The 23503-nt window shown below is 42.3% G+C and overlaps 1 protein-coding gene across 1 annotated transcript in view; it reads right to left on the reverse strand.

Annotated features, from left to right (window-relative positions):
• Positions 1-23503, reverse strand: part of LOC146854246 (rho crystallin-like) — a 167735-nt gene that overhangs the window by 105669 nt on the left and 38563 nt on the right. The window contains exon 2 of the mRNA XM_085652027.1: positions 10734-10901. Coding sequence (XP_085508153.1) covers positions 10734-10901 — 168 coding nt within the window. The remainder of the gene's footprint in view (positions 1-10733; positions 10902-23503) is intronic.

The raw sequence follows: 23503 nt of genomic DNA on the forward strand, positions 1-23503 counted from the left end.
TAAAGTTAGAAAAAAACACTAAGCCACGGATAGTGGTGTCCGTGTTGCAGCGCTTTTTTAAATTATGCGTTTAATTTTCTTTACGCTGTGACGCCCTGCCCCGGTGTTGTTGGCCCATGTAATCACCTTCCCCGACCTGCTTGCTCCTCCCATCACACCGCAAAAAAACAATAAGAAAGCTAATAGATTTCGAATAGCCGAGACCTATCGGCTTTACCAATGATTGTTAGAACTGCCGGCGTTGAGCCCGATTTGGTTTCGTCCAGGGCACTCTTTGTTCAAAGGCGAACTCTGGGTATAGTGTTCTAGAGTGCTTTGAAGCGCCTTTGTGTCACTCGTTGGCACTGAAAAATGCAATGCACCCCGCATTATCTTTTTATATTAGTGCACCTGTATATTGAGATGGTGAGCAGTAAAGGAATAAGGGGTGAGCTTTGATGGTAAGAGCTTTCATTATCTAAACAAAACACTGCTTTTAAACTCCGATTCTTCATTTGGATAATTCACTGTATCTTCATATGTGGATCGCTCTGAGTGAATGTAGCTCAGAAGCGCGTAGGTGGCCTTTATTGGCAGCTACGGTTACACATGTCTCGTGGCACTATATGGATATGTTAGTGGTATTAAAATAGCACTACCTTGGCCGGCTTCACTATTCGTTTGCGTACCACTAAGCATGCAGGTACGCCCAATAAAATCACCCTTGCTTATGATTTGTCATGAAACTAAGACTTTTGGGGGGGAAATCAACTGCTTTCTGAAGTTACGAGGCAGGTACGCAGAAACCCAGTGAAAGGATGGGGAAGATTTGACTCACGCGCCTCTCTCGCAGGCTGTGATGTCACTGACACGCTTGGTGTCGGTCCTTTACCTGGCACGCAGGGCTCGGCACGAGCACACATGTGACATGTGCCCTGTGCTCTGGGAGGGACAGGGAGCGACTGGTGGCAGCGGATGTGAATAGACAGGCTCACTCAGGTGAAGCCGAGCCTCTTAGAGTGGTAATTTTTCTGCATTGTTGTGGATAGTTTTAAAAGATGTCTGATCGTGCTGACTGTCCGGGGAGCATGTTTTTTTTTCTGCCGGCTCGATATTTTTATTAGATGTGGTATGAGATTGCATTATATTTTCATGAGTTGGGCTTTATTTTAAACACAGCCTGGGAGTGCATTGAAACAAAAATCTATATGCTACAGAACCGGTGTTGGTGGTTCTTATTTCAAATTTTCTTTTCATTAATTTCATTTATCATCTTTATTTCGGTCACAAGGACCATAAAAGAATTACACAGTATAATAATTCACACATAATTAAGAACAAATTGATTATAAAACAAATGACCTTAAATTTACAGACAAGTTCATTCAATAGGTGTTGACTTAATACATCGATTGCGGCTGAACCACATAGCTGTTAAAATTTTTGCGACTGCAAATACAGTTGGAGCCGACAGATCTTCTTTTAGAATCCTGAATGCCTGGAGATATCGTCTACAGCCCAGGTTTTTGAGGAGTGGAACAAGCCAGTAATTCCTTGCTCTTCGATAAACTGGACAAAAAAATATAATATGCAAGTCAGTCTCGCTTGGATGAGCACAGGCTGGACATTGTGATGTAGGCTGGGAATTTGTCCAGTGAGCAGTGTGCGCTCTAAGGGGGAGGGTGTTATACCGCCATTGCATATAAAGCTTCCTTGATAATGAAGGGGCTATATTATCAAATGCAAGCTCTAATAGGTATAAGTCTTTAAACCCCAGAAATCTTTTCGATAGGGACCTCTCCCGTACACTCTTGATTAGAACGCCTAAATGATGCTCATAATAGACCTTAGAGATGGATTTGCGTGAGGTTCTGGGACATGTTTTTTCAGGATCAGACCACAAATCCGGTCTGCCTATTGACTCGCATGTTTGTTTAATGTGTCTAAGCCAAGAAATTTGTGCAGGTTTGGCAAGACGCATGATCTCCTGGAGCTCAGCTCAATAGTTTGACAATTCCGGTGTGCACCATAGTTTTCGCCAGTAGATTATGGGCTTAAGGCCCAACTCCTCAGTGATGGGTCTGAGACCTAAATCAAGTCTTAGTGGGAGAAGAGGGGTACTAGACGGAAGACCTGTCAATTGCCTTAGGAAATTATTCTCCGTGACCTGCAGTTTTTGGGTTGCGGTATGCCCCCATAATTCGCCTCCGTAGGTCACTGCCCCTTTTGCCTGAATTCTATAAATTTGGAGGCGGGGAGAAAATGGCCTATAGGTCAATCCTCGCGTCATCCTTGATATACCACCTATCAACTGGGTCAATTTAAGGTTTACCCTGGTTAGATGTGAGTCCCAGGTCATGGACTGGTTGATCGTTACCCCCAGGTATTCAAATGTATAAACCCTCTCTAGTCTGGAGGGCCCTAGGACAGGGTTTGCACGTGTAGACGAAGGTGGATTGAAGATCATGTACTTAGTTTTAGAAGCATTAATCTCCAATCCACGTATCACGCAAAAGTTCGCAAATCCGTCCAGGACCCGTTGTATACCCATGGGGGATTTGGAGAGCAGCAGGGTATCGTCCGCAAACAAAATAGCGGGCACCCTGCTGCCATCCAGCCTGGGGGCATCGGTATCACTCAACCCGTTCAGATGGTTAATCACCCCGTTGACAAAGAGGCAAAAAAGAGTCGGCGCAAGCACGCAACCCTGTCTGACCCCCCTGTCAACGGGGAAACCATCCGAGAGAGCTCCTCCTCTACCACACCTAACCCTGGCAAAGTTCCCCTGGTGCAACCTTCTCAGAATTAATAGAATATCAGCTGGGACCCTGAGGTCCATTAGGACAGCCCACAGTTTATCCCTTGGGACTAAATCGAATGCAGCACGCAGATCCACGAATACCGTATATAAGCTGCCGCCCTCCATTAACACAGTCTTCCAATATATAAGATTTAAACGGAAGATCTGGTCAGTAGTAGAAATGCTTCTCCTGAAACCAGCTTGGTATGTGCTCATAATTCCACATTCGTCTATCCAGTCTTGTAGACGGTTAAGAATAAGTCTGCCAAATAACTTTTGGGGGACGTCAATGAGGCTAATAGGTCTGTAGTTGGCTGGGAGCAGAGGCGAGCCCTTTTTGAATATAGGGACAATCTCTGCGCCCAGCCAAGTATCTGGCAGCTCCATGCCCCCCAGGATGGAGTTGAATAGAATCATAAAATAGGGTGCCCAGGCGTCTGGTTCTTGTTTAAATAAATCGCCAGGCAAGCCATCCAAACCTGGTGCCTTGCCTGATGCCAGCCCAACAATAGCCGTTCGGACCTCCTTTAGTGTAAATGGCGACCCCTTCGGAATAATATTAGCCGTCTGGATGGAATTTATTCTGGCCCCATCAGGTAACTTATAGAGGTACTGAAAATGATCCTGCCAAGCCTTAGCTGAAATATTGGGCTCTATAGCAGAGACCAACTCCTCAGAGCCTGTATTCGCGCAACGCCAGAATTTGCGCGAGTCCCCGCATGCCAGGGCGACAGTAAGTTTCTCCCATTTTTGGTGTTCCCATTCACTCTTGGCATTAGTGGTCAGGGTTTTATAGGCCGTTCTCCTGACCCTAATTTCCGCACTACGCTTCCTCTCCTTAATTGAAATCAGAAGATTGGTTTTAGCCTTCCGACAGGCAGTGTTATACCAGAGGGGACCAGGAACAGATCCATTGGCCCTTTTGGGTGTAATAGTGAGGATATCAGATGCTGATTTAATAAAATCACCATGTAGTTGCCCCAATTGATTATATGCACCCTGGGTGCTACCTTGCACATTTAGGACCTGGACCTTTTCGAGTATGGGTATTAGGTGGACATACAACTTAAATATCATCCCTGGTTTTGCTGCTAGTTTCTCCCACCTTACTCTGCGTCTGTTGTTCGAGAGGGATAACCCCACCTCAGATACATCCCTCTTCTTCCCCCGAGTCTCTGGACCAGGATGGACATATTCTAGTTCCAAGGCATTGTGGTCGCTGTCTTCTCTCGGGATTACCCGGAAATCTCTAATAAGGGACAACAAAGGCAGTGGGACCAGGATATAATCTAGTCTAGATTCTCTACCCTCTCTATTGAAGGTACATCTTGGGGGAATATCAGATTTTAACCTTCCGTTGCAGGCCCGAAGACCGTGCTTCAGAGTGAGGGATGTAATTTGCAGAGCCAGAGGGGACCAGACTTTAAAGGCCGGTGCTTGCGACGGTGGTATAGACCAGGCAAGATCCTCGTCCTGAGCCAAATCGTCCATTGTGCCCAATAACGGCTCGAAGTGACAATTCAAGTCGCCACCTATTAGAATAGGGGCTGGCCTCCGGATTTGTGTTTAGGACAGATGCCAGCTCCTCAATAGTGCGCGACTCATGTGCGATGTTAACTGGCCTAGAATAGACATTCAGCACCATAAGGTTGTGGGAATTTGGCCATTCCAGTAATACAGCCAGGTGTCCTCCGTGTTCAATGGGAAGACAGCGGCCCTACACCCCAGATCAGTGGCCACCCAGACTGCAAGGCCACCCGAAGGGCGGCCTCTACCCCCCCATTTTGCATGTGTAGAAAATGCAGCGAAGCCTGTGCGGTTGAGATCTTCCCTCGCCCATGTTTCTTGAAACAAGCATATATCCTTGTCCTCAATAAAGGAACTCCAAGTCGGGCAATTCAGTTTGTTGGCCAAGCCCGCTACATTCCAAGATAGGATTTTAAGGGAGGGCTTGTTAGTCCTCTCTGCTTTGGGAGTGGAGGGTACAGCAACATCTAAGTGCGTCTCCGTGGGGGGATGTAGTCAATCAAACCAACTTGGGCAGCCATCACCGGAGATGTAATAGGTGGAAAATTAGGAGTCCCCGCACAAACTTCCCCACGTGTTGGTTTCTGCTTGCGATGGTCTATCTGTATGGGGGTGGCTGGTCGTGCGTTGTGTGCCGAGAGCCTTTTATAGGCCAGGTCCTCCCCAACCCCTGCCTCGCTCCGTCAGTCCACCATGTCAAGGTAGCTGAACCTGTTATATGTGGGAAAATAATCATACGGTGGAATTCTGGAAGTGGGATAATCTTTCCTTTCGCCTGTTAGCCGTCTGGCTCCTCTCCTAGACACAAGTTCCCATCCCTCCTCTTCCTGCTCGTATCTTGCCGAGGGATTAAAGAATGATAGGGGGAGGGTTTGATTGGCAGACCCGTGGGTGTGATGGGGCCAGCTGCATATATACGAGACAGTGGCGGGGTCCCTGAAGTTAATCACCACACAATCACCTTGGATGGATTTCCTAGTGTTGCCCAACCAAGGGAGTCTTCTCACCATGAGAACCTCGCTATGTTTTCCTTCTGGGAGGGGTCTGTTGTTAGAAAGCCAGTGAATTACCTTATTTTTTAAGGCTTCTACAGGTTCTCTAGTGGATGTTTTTAATTCGGGGATGCCTGTTAAGATTACTGTGTATGGAATGGCCTCCGGTGGCAGATTGACTGTTTTATATTTTGTGCCATTTCCATATACCCCTACTGTGGGCGCAACCAGCTCCTCTTGAGAGATTACATTTACACATGGTAGAATTGGTGGTCTAATAGTTTCTGATGTAGTCAACAGGGATTGTTGTGTTTGAGTGAACTGAGGTATGGGAAGCCCTTCCTTGGGTAGGGATGCAGGTGTGAGCTCACTGCCCCTATTGATCAACCCTCCACTGATGGATGCACTAGATGTATGCTTGGTCTCTATTGATTGTGTGATTCCCTTTTGGATATTCGATAGGCATGTTTCCAGCTTGGCTATGCGGTCTGCTAAGGGATTGAATATTTCCCCCAGGAGAGTGTGAATATCCGAGAGGGTAAAAGCCACTTCCCTCATTATAATATTAGAACTGGGGGGCATCTGGGCTGGAGTAAGGGTGGGTAATGCCCTTTTTTTCGCAGGCGGGATCAGCCCCTTACTTGCTGGGACCTGATGGTTGGCTTCACTATTGGGATTATGCTTTGGTGTTTTCGACTTGCGCCCCCCTATAGTTTGGGCCCTCCTTTTTCTTTTTGGGATAGCTCCTAACCTTTCCCCCTGTGGTGAATGCACAATCTGGCAAACTCTGGATCGGGCATGCCGTTTGTCCCCCCCAATGTCAGGTGATATACGAGCAGAAGTATGTTCTGGTGTAATGGCGTGTGCGAGGGGGCCTAAAGACGATCTCCTGACCCAGTCAATTTCTTGTGATAGTCGCCTTTCTAAGATGGTAATTTCATCAATGAGAAGCGAGCCTGCTTTAGCGAAATAAGTATCCAAAGTACCTTTTGCCGTCCCAGCGGCTAGTGTAGATCTGCTCCGCGTTTCCCTTGCGGTCATGGTTCGTGTCTCAGCTACACTGTTGGGTGGACGGCTGTGGTCCAGATGGAGGGGCCCGGGCCCTGCCTCGCCCGTACTCGAACGGCTTCAAACGGCCCGCTCTTAGCCCGGTCTTCGCCCCGAGCTTGGTCCCGCGCGCGTTCCGCTAGCGCGTCAGGGTGTGGCCAATTTTATTGAAATACGGACGTGATGGGGAGTAGGCGGGAAGAGGCACCAGCTGCGCCGATGGTGATGAGTGCGCTGTGCAGGCTGGTCCTCGCAGTCCCGACCTCCGGTAAAGTGCGAAGCAAAGTCTCTCCCTGGTCGTGCGGGATTCAGGTAGGCTGTGATTCAGGGCACCAGTCTTCAGAGTCAGAGATGGCAATTTATATCCACGAGCGGCTCCCGCGAAGCGGGGGCCGCGATTCGTTACCGCGTTGTTGCAGGGAGTGGGCGGGAAGAGGCCCCAGCTGCGCCGATGGTGATGAGTGCGCTGTGCAGGCTGGTCCTCGCAGTCCCGACCTCCGGTGAAGTGCGAAGCAAAGTCTCTCCCTGGTCGTGCGGGATTCAGGTAGGCTGTGATTCAGGGCACCAGTCTTCAGAGTCAGAGATGGCAATTTATATCAATGAGCGGCTCCCGCAAAGCGGGGGCCGCGAGTCGTTACCGCGTTGTTGCAGGGAGTGGGCGGGAAGAGGCCCCAGCTGCGCCGATGGTGATGAGTGCGCTGTGCAGGCTGGTCCTCGCAGTCCCGACCTCCGGTGAAGTGCGAAGCAAAGTCTCTCCCTGGTCGTGCGGGATTCAGGTAGGCTGTGATTCAGGGCATTTTCTTTTAGGCAGCTCTAGAGTCACAGCCTTTAAGTAGTGATGCTTTCCACAGCCGATACCCTCCAGTCTGGAGCAGGCACAACAAAGGCACAAAGAGGTGTGAAGTTTGACCTGGCTGACATCAGCCCAGTTGAAAGTGTAATAAAGTAGGACAAATGGCTGGCACCCACCTGAAGGTTCCCATTTACCCTGCACAACAAAATCTGTATTTCCACCCCTACCTCTATGCTCCACGATAATCCCACTGCGTTAGGAAGTCTAATTAGCAGCCCCATGCTAACAAAGTCTTTAATGAATTTCACTGTCTGGATCTCCATCCTTCAGCCCCGGGAATGCAGGGAGTACATACACATCCACTGACTGAGGAAGCTGTATTTGCACTCCATCTTGTGCCATGTCAAACTACAGGTATCCAAAATGGATCCCACTTTGCTATACAATTAATATTGTGAGCCAAACTTAAAAATAGTTGCAGAATCTCCATTCAAGGTGTGCAAACACCAATTATTTCAGCTTCTAACCCCTGAGCTTGTCAGTTGTCCTTGCTGAAGCGGTGGTCTAGTTAGCCAGCAATGGGCTGACTGCTCACCTGACTTTGGTGTCTATCAAAGGTACTGAATAGAGCACCATCTTCACATACACATATGGTTGCCCTTTAAGATATTTTATGGGGTTAAAGAACCTTTTAGGAGATGTGTATCCTGCAAGTTTTGGGATATAATCGTAGTAAGGTAAACATGCTGATTAAGGCACTTGCTGGAGATAAATGTCAACAATCTGGTCACAGGTTTGGCTCATAAATGGCATCGAGAGTAATGTGCCTGCTGCAGAGCACAGCTTCCAACACACAGGTCAAAGATTTGTATTTTATGTAAGATAGCTCAGTAGGTGATTTTGTTGAAAGATCCTTGCGGGTCACAAGTTCCAGTCTTACTAATATAGTTCAGTTGCCTTTACTCCAGCATTAATGAGCTGCATGTAACTCGCAGACACAAGCCATAAGTTGAGAACTTAGCAGTTTTTTCTCAATCTTTTGTCATACTAAGGATGTTAAAATGGGCTCATTTGGGGGCTAATGGATACTTAGGAAGTGCACATATAAGCAGATATTCCTCAATTCTTGCAGGGCATGCATAGACCTACACCTGTAACATACAAAGCTTTAAAAAGTACAGATCTGTAAAATGCAGTTTATCTCTTAGCAACGCAACAAGTTGAGGGTCCTTGTTTGCCCTGATGGGCACCTTTCTGAGTGTGCTGCAAGGCACTAGGTTCTTGGTGTGATCCTTTGACCTTCAACAGCTCCCAGCCTGGGTAAGCTTCAAAAGCTGTCGATGATAGCCCTTTTATTTCAAGCCTGAGTAGCGCACGCGCTGCTTTGCGAGGCATTTTGTATTAGAGTATGGACTTGAAGCTTCACCCTCTCTCCACCCATATTTTTTATTGGCTTGTGTCATTGTCCTTTGAAAATGCTGGCTTCTGATTCGTTAATAGGCTTGTTAGTCCCTCCTTAGTCCCGCCTTGTCTACGTTTCTAACCTCCCATGAGGACTGGCCCTTTTACTTCTGTTGTTACACGATATGTGTTATTTAGTCTGTAAGCACTATTTTCTTTAATGAGTTTCTCGTACTGCAGGCATGACATGATTTCCTGCAACATTCAGCGTGCCACGCGTGCTTTCACTTTCCAAGCAGCCAGGACAATGGCGGCTAATTTTTTGTAAGGAAATAAGTCTCTCATTTACAAGAGTTTGAGCTATTGGCATTGTAAATGACAATGCCTTTTATTTATTTGTGAATTAGCAAAACAGATAAATAAAAGGGATTGAAATTTACAATGCCAATAGCTTAAACTCTCGCAAATGTGAGACCCATTTTATTGCAAATGCTTGTTCTATTTGCATTCCGCTCATCAGCATCCTTCATCTTGCACTGTCAGGATTGCATTGTTGTGCAGTGGCATATCACTACAGCCAGAAAAATGAGTTTACAATCAGCAGTGCTTGTGCTCAAATTGTTGATTTTCTCTTTTTTGGGTAGAGTATGTAATTTAATTGATTTAATTTTTCATCATGTTGTTAGAGAAAGGGGGAAAGCTTGCCAAGGCTGTGTTACTGAGACATTCGCGGCCACACATACATGTTTATAAGGTGCAGTACTACTGCTGATGAAGCCAGTCTTCACCAAGAACTCTTGCCTCTCACCTAACACATGAAGTGGGTAGAATATGGAGGATGGGGGCCAATGGGCAGTAAATGCACACAACATTCAGATAGATATAGAGATCTAGGAGCCATTTGCAGCACGAGCACAAGGGTCAGCGTAGCTTTTCCAATCTTTCATCAACCGGTTTCGAAATGAGGATGTACTGGAAGACAGCTCCAAAGACAGAAATGTGGTAATGCAGTGATATACCCATCCAAAGCAAAAAATGTTGGCTTTTTATTTAAATTTTATTTTTAGCCCTGTTACACCCCTAAGAGTGTGTTTGGTGGAGTTTGAATATTTTCCTTGAGGTTTGAGAGGGCATTCCAGGTACTAAGTCATTCACTGAAAAGGTGGACTTGATTGTGGACTATTTTTAATTGAAGTGCTTTGAGAAGTAGTTAAGATATGTTTCTTAGGTTGTGTTTTTTACCTGACAGTTCTATGTGAGGTGGGGTATGATGCACGTTGTTTCCTAAGTGGACAAAAGTGTGACTCAGCACCCACACCCCAACGATATAACAGTTTATGATAGCTATACCAATAACAACAGTGATTTGCCCAGCAAAGTGCACATACACCCAGAATTTTAATAACAAGAGATTCTTTATTCATAAGTTATTTCATTAAAACATTTGAATTTCTTCTTTGGATTTCTACCGTAGCCAACACATTTTGTCCAACAGGACTTCTTCAGGGCTTGTTAATTGTTTATCCTTGGAGTTTCTGCAGCAAATTCTCCATTCACGAGTCAAGAGCGCGGGATTATTCAATATTTTGATCATCTGTATGTACATTGAAATGTTCCTGCAAACCAATCCAAGAATGGAGGCAACCAGATGACCGGAGAGTAACCAGACATCAATTTCTATATGCTCCACTCTATAGTCCAATGAAGATTTAATAATCCATTGATAAATTAAGTCTTAATGAAAACGTGCAAGACGGTCCAAGGGCAGACCTGTATAACGTGGAGTATGGTGACTCCCTTGAAAGTCAAAGCAACTGCAATTCTGTTGTGTGTGGTATCTATGTGACTCAGCCTCCTTGTGTGAATCGCATGTTTTCTAAGTCGAGCGAGATTCAAGTGTTAAACACTTTAGGAGGATTACAATGGGAGTAATGCTGTCAAATTATCACCTGTGAGTGTTGTTCAGGATGACTGCAGAATGGAGGATGGTTTTGAGAGGATTTAGGTGGGACTTGAGTATAATGGGTATTGGTGATTTCCTATATTTTATGCAAGATATCATTAGTGCCTTTGCACTGCATGCTGGATTATTGGTATATATCATATGCAGTAAATATTTAATCCCATGCCAGGCCATTCATAATCAGGAACTCTGTCTTGTAAAGAGAGGGTGTCTGTGGGGATGAAAAGTTACCTTCCCTGTGTAGAATATGTCCTCTCTTTTCACTGTTCCATCAGATATCTTGGCACGAATGGCTCGCCCAATCTCTACCTCATTACCATAAATGTATGCACAGTCGATGTGTCTGTAGCCAAGTTCAATGGCCACTTTTGTCGCTTCTTCTCCCACACTTTTTGGAACCTAATAAGGAAGAGACAGGAAAGCAAGATGAACCATTGTTACTATTATTTCAAGAAAGTAAATCATTTTCTTTTTTAGTTCAAATATTTTTATTGCTTATTTAAAAAGAAGTACATTTGTAATACAATAGCAGTACAGCAAATCCAAGTCAAATATATAATAACGAAAAATTTAAAAAAGGATTTCATGACAAAGAGCTACTGAATTAGCATAAAACGATGTGAAAATGATCATTTAAAATTGGTCAGGTAAATATCATAACAAACGATAAATATTGTAAATTTATCAAATATTAAGTATAAGTCTCAGGAGTATGGAACAGTTGTAGCAATTACATATATAGCAACAAAGTCATGCGTCAGTTGTATTGCTTAATACAAAAGAAACATCAGCGAGAAGAAAGGAGAAGGAAAGAAAGTGGAAAGAATACTAGAGAAAAGGAAGAAGATTAAAAACGGAGCAAAGGGACATCTGCTACACCTCTAAGAAACTAAGGAGTCCATTAGGATGTAGGGCTGATCGCAACCGCCCGCATGGAGGTGGCGATCTGCCCTACATGTTTCCCTGCCCGCCACCCATTTCCCACACGCCATATTAGTATGGCGGGGGGTACCGCGCGGACGGGAAGACCGTCCGCTGCTTTTCTGCCGGGTTGATTCGTCAATCGGGCACAAAAAGGGTTTAATATGGTGGCGTTTTTGGCTAGACACCGCCATCCATATCAAGATGCAGGCGGGAGGCAGCCTTTCGTCGCCACGAAAAGGCATGCAGATTTTGAAGTTGGGGGCACGTTGCGGGCCCCCAGGATGTTGGGGAGGTTGGTGGGGCAAATGGGGGGTACCAATGGTACCCCCCAGCATGTGCATGCACAACATGTCAGGTACCGCGCGGTGCCTGCCATGTTGTGCATGCATATGCACAACATGCATTTTTGGCATTGCGGTGGGTGATGCTGAAAGCACCGCCCGCCGCAATGTTAAAAATGCAGGATGTGCCCGCTGGTGTGGCGGGCGCATCCTAATCACCCCCACGGGACCGCCACACTTATGGCGGGCGGTCCCTTTTTACGTCAGGATGGCGGGCAGACTTCCTAATGATGCCCTAAGTTAAGAGATGGAATCAAAGGGATATTGCACTACCAACCCCTCAGAAGACAAATTCCTGTAGTTATCCAAAGACCGCCAAACATTACTAGCAATTGAAGGCGAGTAATGCTTCTTTTCAACAAAGGTATGAGCTCCACGGAGATATGAAACACATGCCCACCAGGTATGATAAGACAGGAGATGAAAAGATTTCTATTCTGTAAGTATAATTTTGACAGCAATGGATAAGAGTAAATCTAAGAGCTCCAAATCTGTATTGTCAAGAGGTAAAGGGGACCTGTAGCCCATGGACCTAGCAAAATCATAGGTAGAGAGAGAACTATAGACGTATTAAAAATGAGTGATACATGTTTCTGTATCAGGCCCCAAAAGGAGCTTAATAATGTACATTCAAAAAACATATGTTGATGGGTGCCTGGTACTAAATTATAATTCTAGCAAAGATCACCATCTCGTAGTTTCAACTTATGTAAACGAGCAGGGGTCCAATGCAAGATATTTAATGTGAAGAATTTAGATTGGATTAATGAAGGAGCAATTTTATTACTTAGAGATAATTTCCCAATCAGTTTCTAAGTGTCTTGTGAAATATGTTTAAAAATCCCACCTTCAAAATGGTGAGACAATTTGACATAAGTAATTGTAGAATGTGAAGATAATGGAGCGGATAAGAATTTATACATTTTAGAAGCGGTATGACCTGAATGTATCCACATAGACAAAAGTGAGACAATAACCGGATCTATAGAGAGGGTTAGTTTAGAGAGTTTAACCTTTAGTTTAAAAAAAAAAAAATCCATGTTACTGAGATTATATTTCCTGGCTAGGAAAGAAAAAGGAAGAGGATCATGATTAGTATCATAGAGATCTTTCACTAGTCTGATACCTTTGGCAGCCCTCGAGAGAGCAATGCTGTGATCAATGTCAGTGAGAAGTTTAGGATTAAACCATAAAGATGACCATCTTGATTTATGAATAGGTTTGGATAAGTTCTTATCAATATATTTTAACGCACTAGCCGTGTCTGATATAATACGTTAAGAATGAGCTAAAACAAGTCTAGAGGCTGTGAGTAAGGAAGGAGTGGAAAAAGGAGCGCATAACTCTCGTTCAATACGAATCCATGGAGCTATATGTTGGAAATCCAGTAAGAACCAAAGTGCAACTTGAGACACCAAAAAGGAAATTTGGTATAGATTCCAATCCGGGAGATTACAGCCACCAATGACAGAAGGCTTCCTAAGGTGTTTGCAAGCAATTCTAGCTGTCTTATCATTCCATAAGAATCTTGAACTGATTAAATCAATCTCATGAAAGAAAGCAGAGGAAAGCTTTCTAGGTAGCATGGAAGATAGAAAGTTAATGATTGGGGTTATCATCATTTTAAGAGTTTGTAACCTGCTCCACCAAGAAATATATTTAGGAGACCAGAGGTTAAAAGATCTTTAACCTTAGTTATGATGTGGGATTTGTTATAGGTGATAGTATCTGAAAGATCCTTACAGAACCAAATCCCTAGATATTTAATATGAGTAGATTGCCATTTAAAACCCGAATCACCCATATGAGAAGGAAAACACAAAGAGTTTAGAGAGAACAATTCTGTTTTTTATTTGTTAAGAGTGTATCCAGAGACGACTGAGTAATCACTGATAATAGTAGAGATAGAAGGGATTGCTGATACAATATCCTCTGAAAAAATAAGGACGTCATTGGCGTAAGCGGGCGTTTTAAGTGTATACGATCCAAATTAAAAACCTTTAGGTTCAGATTAAGTAAGCGAAGAAGTGTGTCAATGGATAGGAGAAAAAGAAGGGGTGAGAGAGGGCATCCTTGACTAGTACTTTGTCAAAGATTAAAATATGAAGATGTAGCACCATTAATCCGGATATTAGCTTTTGGTTGGGCATAGAGAGCCATAACCATATTAATAAAGGAATCACCACGGTTATGGGATTCCAATACTGCTTGTAAAAAAGGCCAAGAGACTTTGTCAAAAGCCTTTTCAGCGTCAAGGGCAATCTTTGCCAATGCTGATGAGGAAAGTTTAGTTTTTTCTAAAATGTGACAGAAAGTCCGAATATTGTCTCTGGCCAGCCTACCCTTAACAAAACCTGTTTGGGAATCATGGATAAGATTAGGAATATGACCTTCTAGACGTCTTGCTAAGATTTTGGTGAAGATTTCAGCTTCCATGTTTAATAAGGAAATGGGTCGGACGTTTTTGGGATCGGAATGATCTTTGCCTTCTTTTGGTAGGACTACAATAGTAGCCTCAGCCGCCGAACCTGAAACATTGCCAGAAAGAACATAATCATAGAAAATCTTCTTAAGATATTTGACTATAGAAGAGCTAAATGTTTTATAAAAGACAATAGAAAACCCATCCAGGCCGGGAGCTTTCCCCAAACGGGTAGCCTTGATAGCCTGAATTATCTCATCAGTATCCATTGGTTTTCCCAGTTCAATCATATCAGCATGCAAAATAGTAGTAGTAGGGAGAGAATTAGGAAATTGTTGACAGGGAATCTTGGTACACTGATGCCGAGGTGTATATAGAATTTCATAGAATTCCCGAAAGACCTCAAGAATTTCTTGAGTGTGAAATTTGTTAGAGCCGGTTCTATTCCGTAACAGTAATTTACAGGATTTTTGAGCGTGCACTACAATATAAGATCTTTTTGTGACTATGGAATGAAAATAATATTTTAAATGTTTAATATCCTGCAAGATAGTTTATCGTTAGTATGCCTATATAACTCCTCTTTCCACCTAATGTCATCCCCCAGAGACTGAAGAGACTTCTTAATGTCACTGTTTCCTTTGGCCATCTTTTTAATAATGTGACCTCATATAGTAGATTTAAATGCATCCCACAATACTATTGGAGAATCCACCTATGATTCAATTATCCTTGTAAGAATTATCAATCTCCTCATTAAGTTCTTTGACTTTATCATTATCTTCTAGAATTTCTGTGTTGAGATGCCAATTACGAGGACCTCTAGTATTCGTGAGATTAAGGATGGTTAAAGAGACTGATACGTGGTCAGAAACAACAATTGGATGAATCATAACATTTATATTATGGTTTAAAAGAGAGGCGTCAACCAAAAGGTTATTAATACGAGAGAAACCAGAATGTGGAGAGGAGAAAAATGTGAAGTAACTACTTAGGATTATGTAACCTCCATGCATCTACAAGATGGTGAGACGAGCACATACTAAGCATATGTTTGTGCACCCAAGGAGGTCAAAATTTAAAAGCAGAGGGTCTATCCAAAATAGGATCAAGGGGGAGATTAAAATCACCTCGAACAATTGATCTTGAATTTTTTGGAATGTCAGTAAGTTTTTTATTTACTGCTCTCCAGAAAAGTGAATCATCTATATTTGAACCATATAAATTCATAATATATAGATCATTCTAAACATTAGTCAAATGAGTAAGTAACCATCTACCATTGATATCATGTTCAGCTGTAACTATAGACAAACCAGAACCTTTAGATACAAGGGTAATAACCACATTCTTCTTCTCAGAAGCTTTGGAACATGTAACATCGAGTACCAAATCTTTCCTCATAAGAAGAGCCTCTTTAAAACCTATTTTAGTCTTTTTAAGTAGGACTAAATCACCAGATAAGCTCTTACGATAGTCTAAAATCTTAGCCCTCTTAACAGGGTGGTTCAAACGTCTAACATGAAGAGAAACTAAATTTAAGCCAATCATTGATAACCATGGAACATAAAGAGTGAATGCTTCTGATAGGAGAGTGCAAGGGCAGTCAAGACATAATTAGCAACTAAAGGAGACGAAGCATATATCCCAAAGTGAAATGAAGCAGATGTCCCAAAATTAAGGTGGACAAAAAGTAAAAAGAATGAAAAAAAGGAAGAAGAAGAGAAAGAACAGATGTACTCCAAGAAAAAACAGAGCAACATCCAGGTTCAACTCCACCAGGGGATGTCTGTTAGAGACATTTTGCATGGGGGAACAACGTGGAGGAGCAACAGCAGAGACTATCAACAACGGTGTAGACAGCTCAAAAATAAACAAGCCGCAGAGCAGCGAAACTAGTATTGCCTTCTCAGATGTATAACTATATCACCTATATCTTTAGCTAGTAACCATAGATAATATAATACTGAATAAATATAACTGGGACATTTGAAAAAAGATAACATTCCAGAGGCACATAGAACAAGACTGTAATAGCACATAAATACCAGCCTTAGCTTATTATAAACCCGTCCATAAAGGTCATACAAATAAGATCTAAAAAGGTACATACAATATATAGAATAAATATCCAGCTGTAAAGTTGTAGAATGGAAATATCATGAACAATATTATACAATTAGAGCAAATATTAGATAATAATTCAATATAAATAGAATGTCTTTTCATAAGAAACCATCAGAACTATAATAACATATAACTTTCAGTTTAAACATACTAAAAAAGCTAAATAGCAAAAAATCAAATAAATTCCAACTAAGACATATAATACTATAAAACAGCTGTATAATTGCCATACTATTGGTGATCAAAGATGTCATTGAATAATATAGCTTCAATTACAAGAATTGGGATGCACACCGTTTTTGTGTGTTTATCCATACATTGTCCTTTGATCCAAGAGTGCGTGCATTCTGGCATAAGTGTCTTTGCCCAAACGACACCAGGTAAATACAAACATAGGGATGGGGCGTCATCTACGCCCCTGCCAGTTGCACTGCTATATATGCCATCATGGCTTTTTTTGTTCACAATACTTTTTTCTCACTTAATCTTTATAAACCATTTTTTCAATATTTCTTTTTCAATTGCATGTTAAATTCAGCCGCACGCGGAATTATTTGCCATTTTCCAAACTTCTTATGCTCCAATCGTGACCATCCGGACCTCAAAAAGGAACACGACCAATGCAACAATTTATCCAAAGCAGTGCTTTTATTAAAAAACCCAATGCATTTCGGGCAATCAGGTGCCCTTCTTCAGGGGTCACTATAAAATGACAATAAGAACAATAATGTCAATTACTATTTTAAATTAATAATAATATATCTATTCACAATATGACTTTAACATGTTCGTTGTTTCAATATGTCAATTCCGAATCAGCCCTCGCCTGTTTACCCACTATACCTTCACTATATATACTCAAAAGAAAGCTAGCCCTCCTCCTGCCTAATCATTATACTAAAGAGAAACATTCCCTAGGTTGTTTCCACGGGATACCCATCCTACTAAACAGTCAACTTTCCCTCCCTTTTCTTCGAATTCCATTTCACATATCCTTATGCTTCCTTCCACCAAATCACCCTCCGACACCCTTCTCCCGTCATTCTATCTCGTTATCAAACTAAACAAGACATGCTTCCCCCAGAGGTTGTATACTGTACTGAAGCTTCCGTGATCACATTATTTACTCAGATTTTGTCCCTTATATTCACTTCCATGAAGACATGCTTCAACTTCTCCCCAAGTATTCTGTTCTTACTATGTACATCTTAGCCACCTTATCTCTTTTCATCCCACCATAACTCAAACATCAGTTAAATTACACAACCCCTGAATAATATAGCACATGTAAAGAGATATCACTAAGAAAAAAGCACTTAAAAAAGATAAGAAGTAGAAGTAGAATAAAAGGTTGAATAAGAAGTAGAGTAAATGGTAGAATAAAGGGTAGAGTACCTACTTATAGCAAAGGGATTAAAACAAGAGAGAATAAAGAAGAGTAAAAGAATAAACATGGATATACAATCAGTCAAATAAAACAATAGACATGAAAAGAACCATATCAACTAGTTAGACCAGCATTGTACCGAACACCTCTGTAGGGATGTAATCCCAAATAGAACTAAATACAGCAGAGAGAATTGCATAGTACTGTGTCCATAAGCAAATCGAACAGGACTGTAATATCACATAACTACCAGCCTAAGCTTATTAGAAACCCATCCATTAAGTTCATAAAATAAGATCTAAAGAGGTACGTACAATATATAGAATAAATGTCCAACTGTAAAGTTGCGAATTAAAAATATCCTGAACAATGCCATACAATTAGAGCAAAAATTAGATAAGAATTATGCGTAAATAGAATGTCTAGGTAAACCATCATAATGCAGTAGAAGTATGTAGAGATGTTATTCTGAATATAACTCAATACAGCACAGAGGATTGTATAGTACTATAAAAAAGAATGTTAATTCATAAAGTATGACTAATCTATAATGAGCGAGATATCAATATAATGCCACCAATTGTAGAATGAGCTCAAAATCTAGCAAAGACAACAGAGAGTGTGAACAAAATATAAAATAGAACCAGCGTATATATTAGATAAATGGAAAAACATTAGAAGCAGACCAGGTCAATAAATACAAATCATTAGGAGCGAGAAGTACCAGGAAGAGAATCTGAGTCCATCTGAGATTCAAATTGATTATCCAAGAATGTCGAAAGATCTGAAGGTTCATGAAAAATCTGTGGCCAACCTTTGAAAGTGATCCGGAATCTTGAAGGTCCAGAAAAAGAGAATAGAATGTTCATATCAGTCAGTCTCTTGCGTAAATTCAGGAAGCCTTTGCGACGGATTGCAGTGTCTCTGGCAAAATCTTGTGAAATAGATGTTCTGTGACCTTCCCATTGTATTGTCTTGTTCTTCCTCATTTGTGCCAGAATTTAATCTCTATGCTGAAGGCGCAAAGCTTTAAAAATCAGAGGCCTTGGAGAAGACATTGCTCTGGGTGTAAAAGTTGGGACTCTATGAGCACGCTCTATCTCAAAGTCTTTATCAAAAGAGAGATTCAGGACATTTCAGATCCAGGTAAGCAAGAAGTCAATCACTGAAGGAGCAGACTTCTCACAATCCTCCAATAATCCACAAATACGAAGATTACTTCTTCAATTCCTATCTTCGTGCTCTGTGAGATCTCTCCTTAACAAAGTAATGGAATGCTCCAAATTTTAAATGTGCTTTGCTTGCTTGTTTGTAAAGTCTTCCACACTACTTATTCTCGTTTCCGCATTAGAATCACGTAATGAAAGATTTTTTAGGTCATTAAAAATTGCAGCCACCTCTACCTGAAGCAAATCTGTATTTGTTTTGGTACTTTGTGCAATATCGTGGACAGTATTGAGCTTGAGTAGTATAGCTTCCAAAGTTGAGGCAGACTCAGGACTACCCTTAGCTGGTGATTTCGGGGTAGGTGAGGTCTGCTTGGAGCGTTTCAGATTACCCTTGGAGTCTCTGTCTTTGGTGCTAACACCCATGCCTTCCACCATTGGATAAGGTTGTAACAACCACAACCAGATAACCTTAGCAGGCAAAGCGATATATGGTCATAATAGTAGGGGTTGAGAATATACCTGCTGTGCGTAAAAGTTTGTGCTGTAACACACACGTGAAAAGAAGCACAGGTTTTTTTCGAGAGAGGAGAGATACTAGTATTAAACCTCCAGGAGGCGAACCAACTGAAGAAAATGTGGCAAAAACAAATCAAGCACTGGCTCATAACTCGTTACTGAACTCGACCTGACAAGGGCAGCCAATTAGTAATGATAAAACAGTTATAATTGCAGACAGCCTTAAAAAGCAACGCCACAGATAAAATACCTCATAGTGGTAGGCCGCCAGTGTTGCAGTAAATGCCAACAAAATTATTAGTCCTTGTGTTTAAAAATTATACCACACAGAAGAGTTCCTGTCAGCGGCCGCCATATGGTATATTCTACTTGCGCCAGACCAGTGCTTCCTTGACGGGAAGGTGGAAATTCCAAGACCAGTGGTCTAATATTGGAAATGTTGGTGCACACAGTACCTCATGTTTAGCATAAGAAGTAAGCCACAAGTATGCTCAGATAGGCAAACTCCGACTTCTAAACGTCGAGCAGTGACTGCACTGCCATATCAGACGCCATTTCCGAGTCTCGTCACGGTCAGAATTGCCTCACGTGAAATGACACCCAAAGAGGCAGTGCAGAGCACCATTGAGCTGCCTCCTGAATTCACGGGTCATTCCGCCGCTGTTCTGTGTCTAAGGGTGTTCAAAAATCACCCAAAAGACATCTTTAATCGAGCTTCGCACCGGTGATAATGCAGAGCTCAAGGAAGGGCCACCATCTCCGTTGAGTGCTTAGCCACGCCTCCCGCAAGAAAGTAAACCATAAAGGCAGATTGCGGTATGTGCTATTGTGCAGAACCCTGGTGTTACAGTTTCTGAATAATGGCTCACGCCCCGACGACACATGACAAGGAACTTCGAACAATCTAATGATTTATTGTAAATTTAGATACAAGGGAACCACTACTTACGGTAAGCATACACTGAATTAAGCAGCACCTGACTTACATATAACAAATTTGAATATACCATAATATCCTCAATAAAGTATGGTTTCACAATTGTTGTAACCTCATAAAAGTACCCTTTAGCTAAGGTGTTTTAAGACGACATCTGAATTTTGCTTCATAAAGAAATCCAAATATCCAATCTAAGTGCGCACTGGCAACCTGAAACAAGTCACTTGCTTAAATTGAGGTTAACATCTTGTCCTCCTTGTTTCTCAATGGACCACAATGATTGCCTTGCTTCAGAAACGTCAATAAATGATCCACAATTGTGATTAAGACAGTGAAGAAAAAAACACTTTAAAAGAGATGCAAAGTACACGAGGAACTGACAAACTAGTCTTGCTTATTTCAGGAGCTCATATACATTGGTGCTGAACCCTTGAATTGCATATTAGTGGATGGAGAGGAACAGACCTATTTTGCTTGGGTATAAAATACATACTAGAACATCATAGAAACCTTTAGACTTTAACACAACCAATTTACAGAGTACAGCACATGATTTACTTTATTTTGTGACTTTGTATTTTCAGACTCTGTCATTATGTATGGAACACTTTTTCTATATGTTTGATAATGTAACATCCAATGGCGGACATCAAACGATGAAGTTTAGGTAAATATGCTGGCACCTACCCCTGAATAATGTGTGACTACAGGGGGTTTATGGCCCTCTTGGTGTTCAAGAACTGCCAAAAAAACTAAGTAGGGTATCCCTATAACAGAGCAGCAGTCCACTTTATAAACATTCTGGAGCTGGTTCACAAATCAACCTACACATACATTAAATAGCTAAGGATCTGCAGCTAGACATCACCTAGAAAAATATCTTTGATTTGACCATATGGGCTCTTAAATAGGCCGATACATGTTGGTGTGTGGATGTTCTAATCACTGTATTCAGGAGACATTCCAAGATAATTGTTTCTAATCATTCCACGGGCACCCAATAATAGTAAGAAAAGCTCTCAGTGAATGCCCGCGAGATATCTTTAATCACCGAATCCTAGCTTTAATCCCAAAAACATTTCACCTAGAACTCCCACCAAGCTGAGTCCCTCATGGTGGCATTAACCTACCTCGAGGGAAAGGGATTCCCATGATGAAGCATGTCACGAAAAGGGGGTGAGGTGTCTCCTTCCAAAATATCAGGATAGCTGGATATGCTGCCAGAACCTAAAAGGAAGGATCTTACTATCTAGGAGCTAAGTACTTATGGTGTTTAACTGATGATGTGAAATGTCTCAGGCCTTCATACATGTTAAAATAATTGTGTACTGACTAAATCTGAGTGCGAGACAGAAGTGCTGGGCCTACTTTTCAGGCCTTCATTAACATGACCTTTTTAGCTTTATTTCTGCTAACAGAAACTATAAAACTGTATGTGCTGTATGTGCTAAATATTTTTGCTGCTTATGGTGGAATAGTCAGAGAAGGATTTTTTCCATTCTCTACAGCATTTCAAGGGTGGTAGAAATCTGTGTGCAGAATGACCTTGCTCAAGTTCATGTTCTTTGCGGCCTACTTTTGCCACCTGAATTGAAAGGTACAACACAGTAGCTTCTTAATAAACTAAAAGTAACATTGTCTCATAACCTGTGCAGCAAAGGCAGGATCCATGGGAGAGGGCCCCCATTTGCTCCCCAGACTCTAATGTGTCTAAAGGTTATTAAAAAGAACTAGAAATTTGAGCAAGTCAAGCATACTAACTCGTTGCTGGGAGAAATGATCATAATTGGAGCTCTGATTTGAGGCCTATTAGCATACAAGTGCGCTTCAGGACTTTACAAGACTATAAGCCAGCTAAATATATGTTATGCATTTTACTAATGGGTTAGGGATATTTGATGAACAATTTTTGCGGCATAGCTAGCCTTCACCCTTATTTCATTTTTGATTGTCAAGATGTTTATTATTAGGGTGATAATTCGTATTCACTTGACTTATTTGAAAAAAACACATAACGCAATCTAAAGTACCAATATTTGTGTTTGTACTAATTCTGGGTTTCTGGGTGAGCTCTACTACATCAAATGAACATGTAGGAGATTCTCCAACAGGTTTGTTTGACTCCTAACACCCCATCCTCCACAACAGCATTGCACAGTGAAAGGAGTAGGAGAACAATGAACAGTTTTCTTTTTGTTCGGCAAAGGTCTTCGTTTCTAAAGTGACTTCCAGGGATGCCATCATGTGTGTCCTGCCCACCAATGCTACAGAGAGTTCATGGTAAGTGGGTGGAATGTCCTGTTCCCCCTGCATGGCCACAGCAGGGAAATTTGGGGCAGCGCCAGCGGGTCACGGAATGGAAGGACACAGCTTACTGGATGAAGGCTGACCTGCTGGTGTGGGTTACCCCTGCCACATTTTCCTCCATGGAGAGAATTCCTTGGGTGCAACTTTCAGCATCGCAACCAGCGTGGCCTTCTCCTTCCCAGGGTTCCTGTGAGACAGCCTCTGGGATTCATCCCAAACACAGATGGCCGCCCACCTGCCGTCTGCCTAAAAATTTGCCCAAACCAAAATGAAGCCTTTTAATTATTGAAATGATTTCCTGTCCCTACAAAAAGAGACCTTCAGCTAGTTTTTGTGCCGCAATGCTTCAAGTTGTTTCTTCTTTGTGTTTCGCACTCCTAACTTCATCCAGGGTTTTCCTCATCTTCCTGAACCTGCATCAGCTCATTTTATATTCCTCCAGTTCTTTATTTGGCGACTTCAGCTTTCAAGCTTCAGTCCTTTCAGCTCAATAACCAGTTACTCCTTTCGACAACTACAGGTTTTAAGCATCACACCATCCTGCTCAGCAGTCAGCTTCAACGGTTGGCGTCTTCTGATGACAGTTCCTTCCTGTCTTCTCCAGAGCTCTTCCTGTCCGTCCTCTGGAGTATTTTTGCCCTATGGGCCTTTCCTTCCTTGGGGCTCCTTCCAGAAGACATAAACTGCTTGGCACTATCTATGTAAGAGGCACAACAGCTATTGGAAAGGGTCGCCCTCGGCTGCGTCAGAATAGGTCTGTGAAGACCAGACTATCCAGGCTGAGAATCAGCGGCAGAGATCCATTCACGCATCATGTCAGTAACAGTTTGCTTAGCCCACATGTCAACCCTGAGGAAGAAGAAATGGATAC

Source organism: Triturus cristatus, chromosome 4_1 (assembly GCF_964204655.1).
Source record: "Triturus cristatus chromosome 4_1, aTriCri1.1, whole genome shotgun sequence".
Lineage (NCBI taxonomy): Eukaryota > Metazoa > Chordata > Amphibia > Caudata > Salamandridae > Triturus > Triturus cristatus.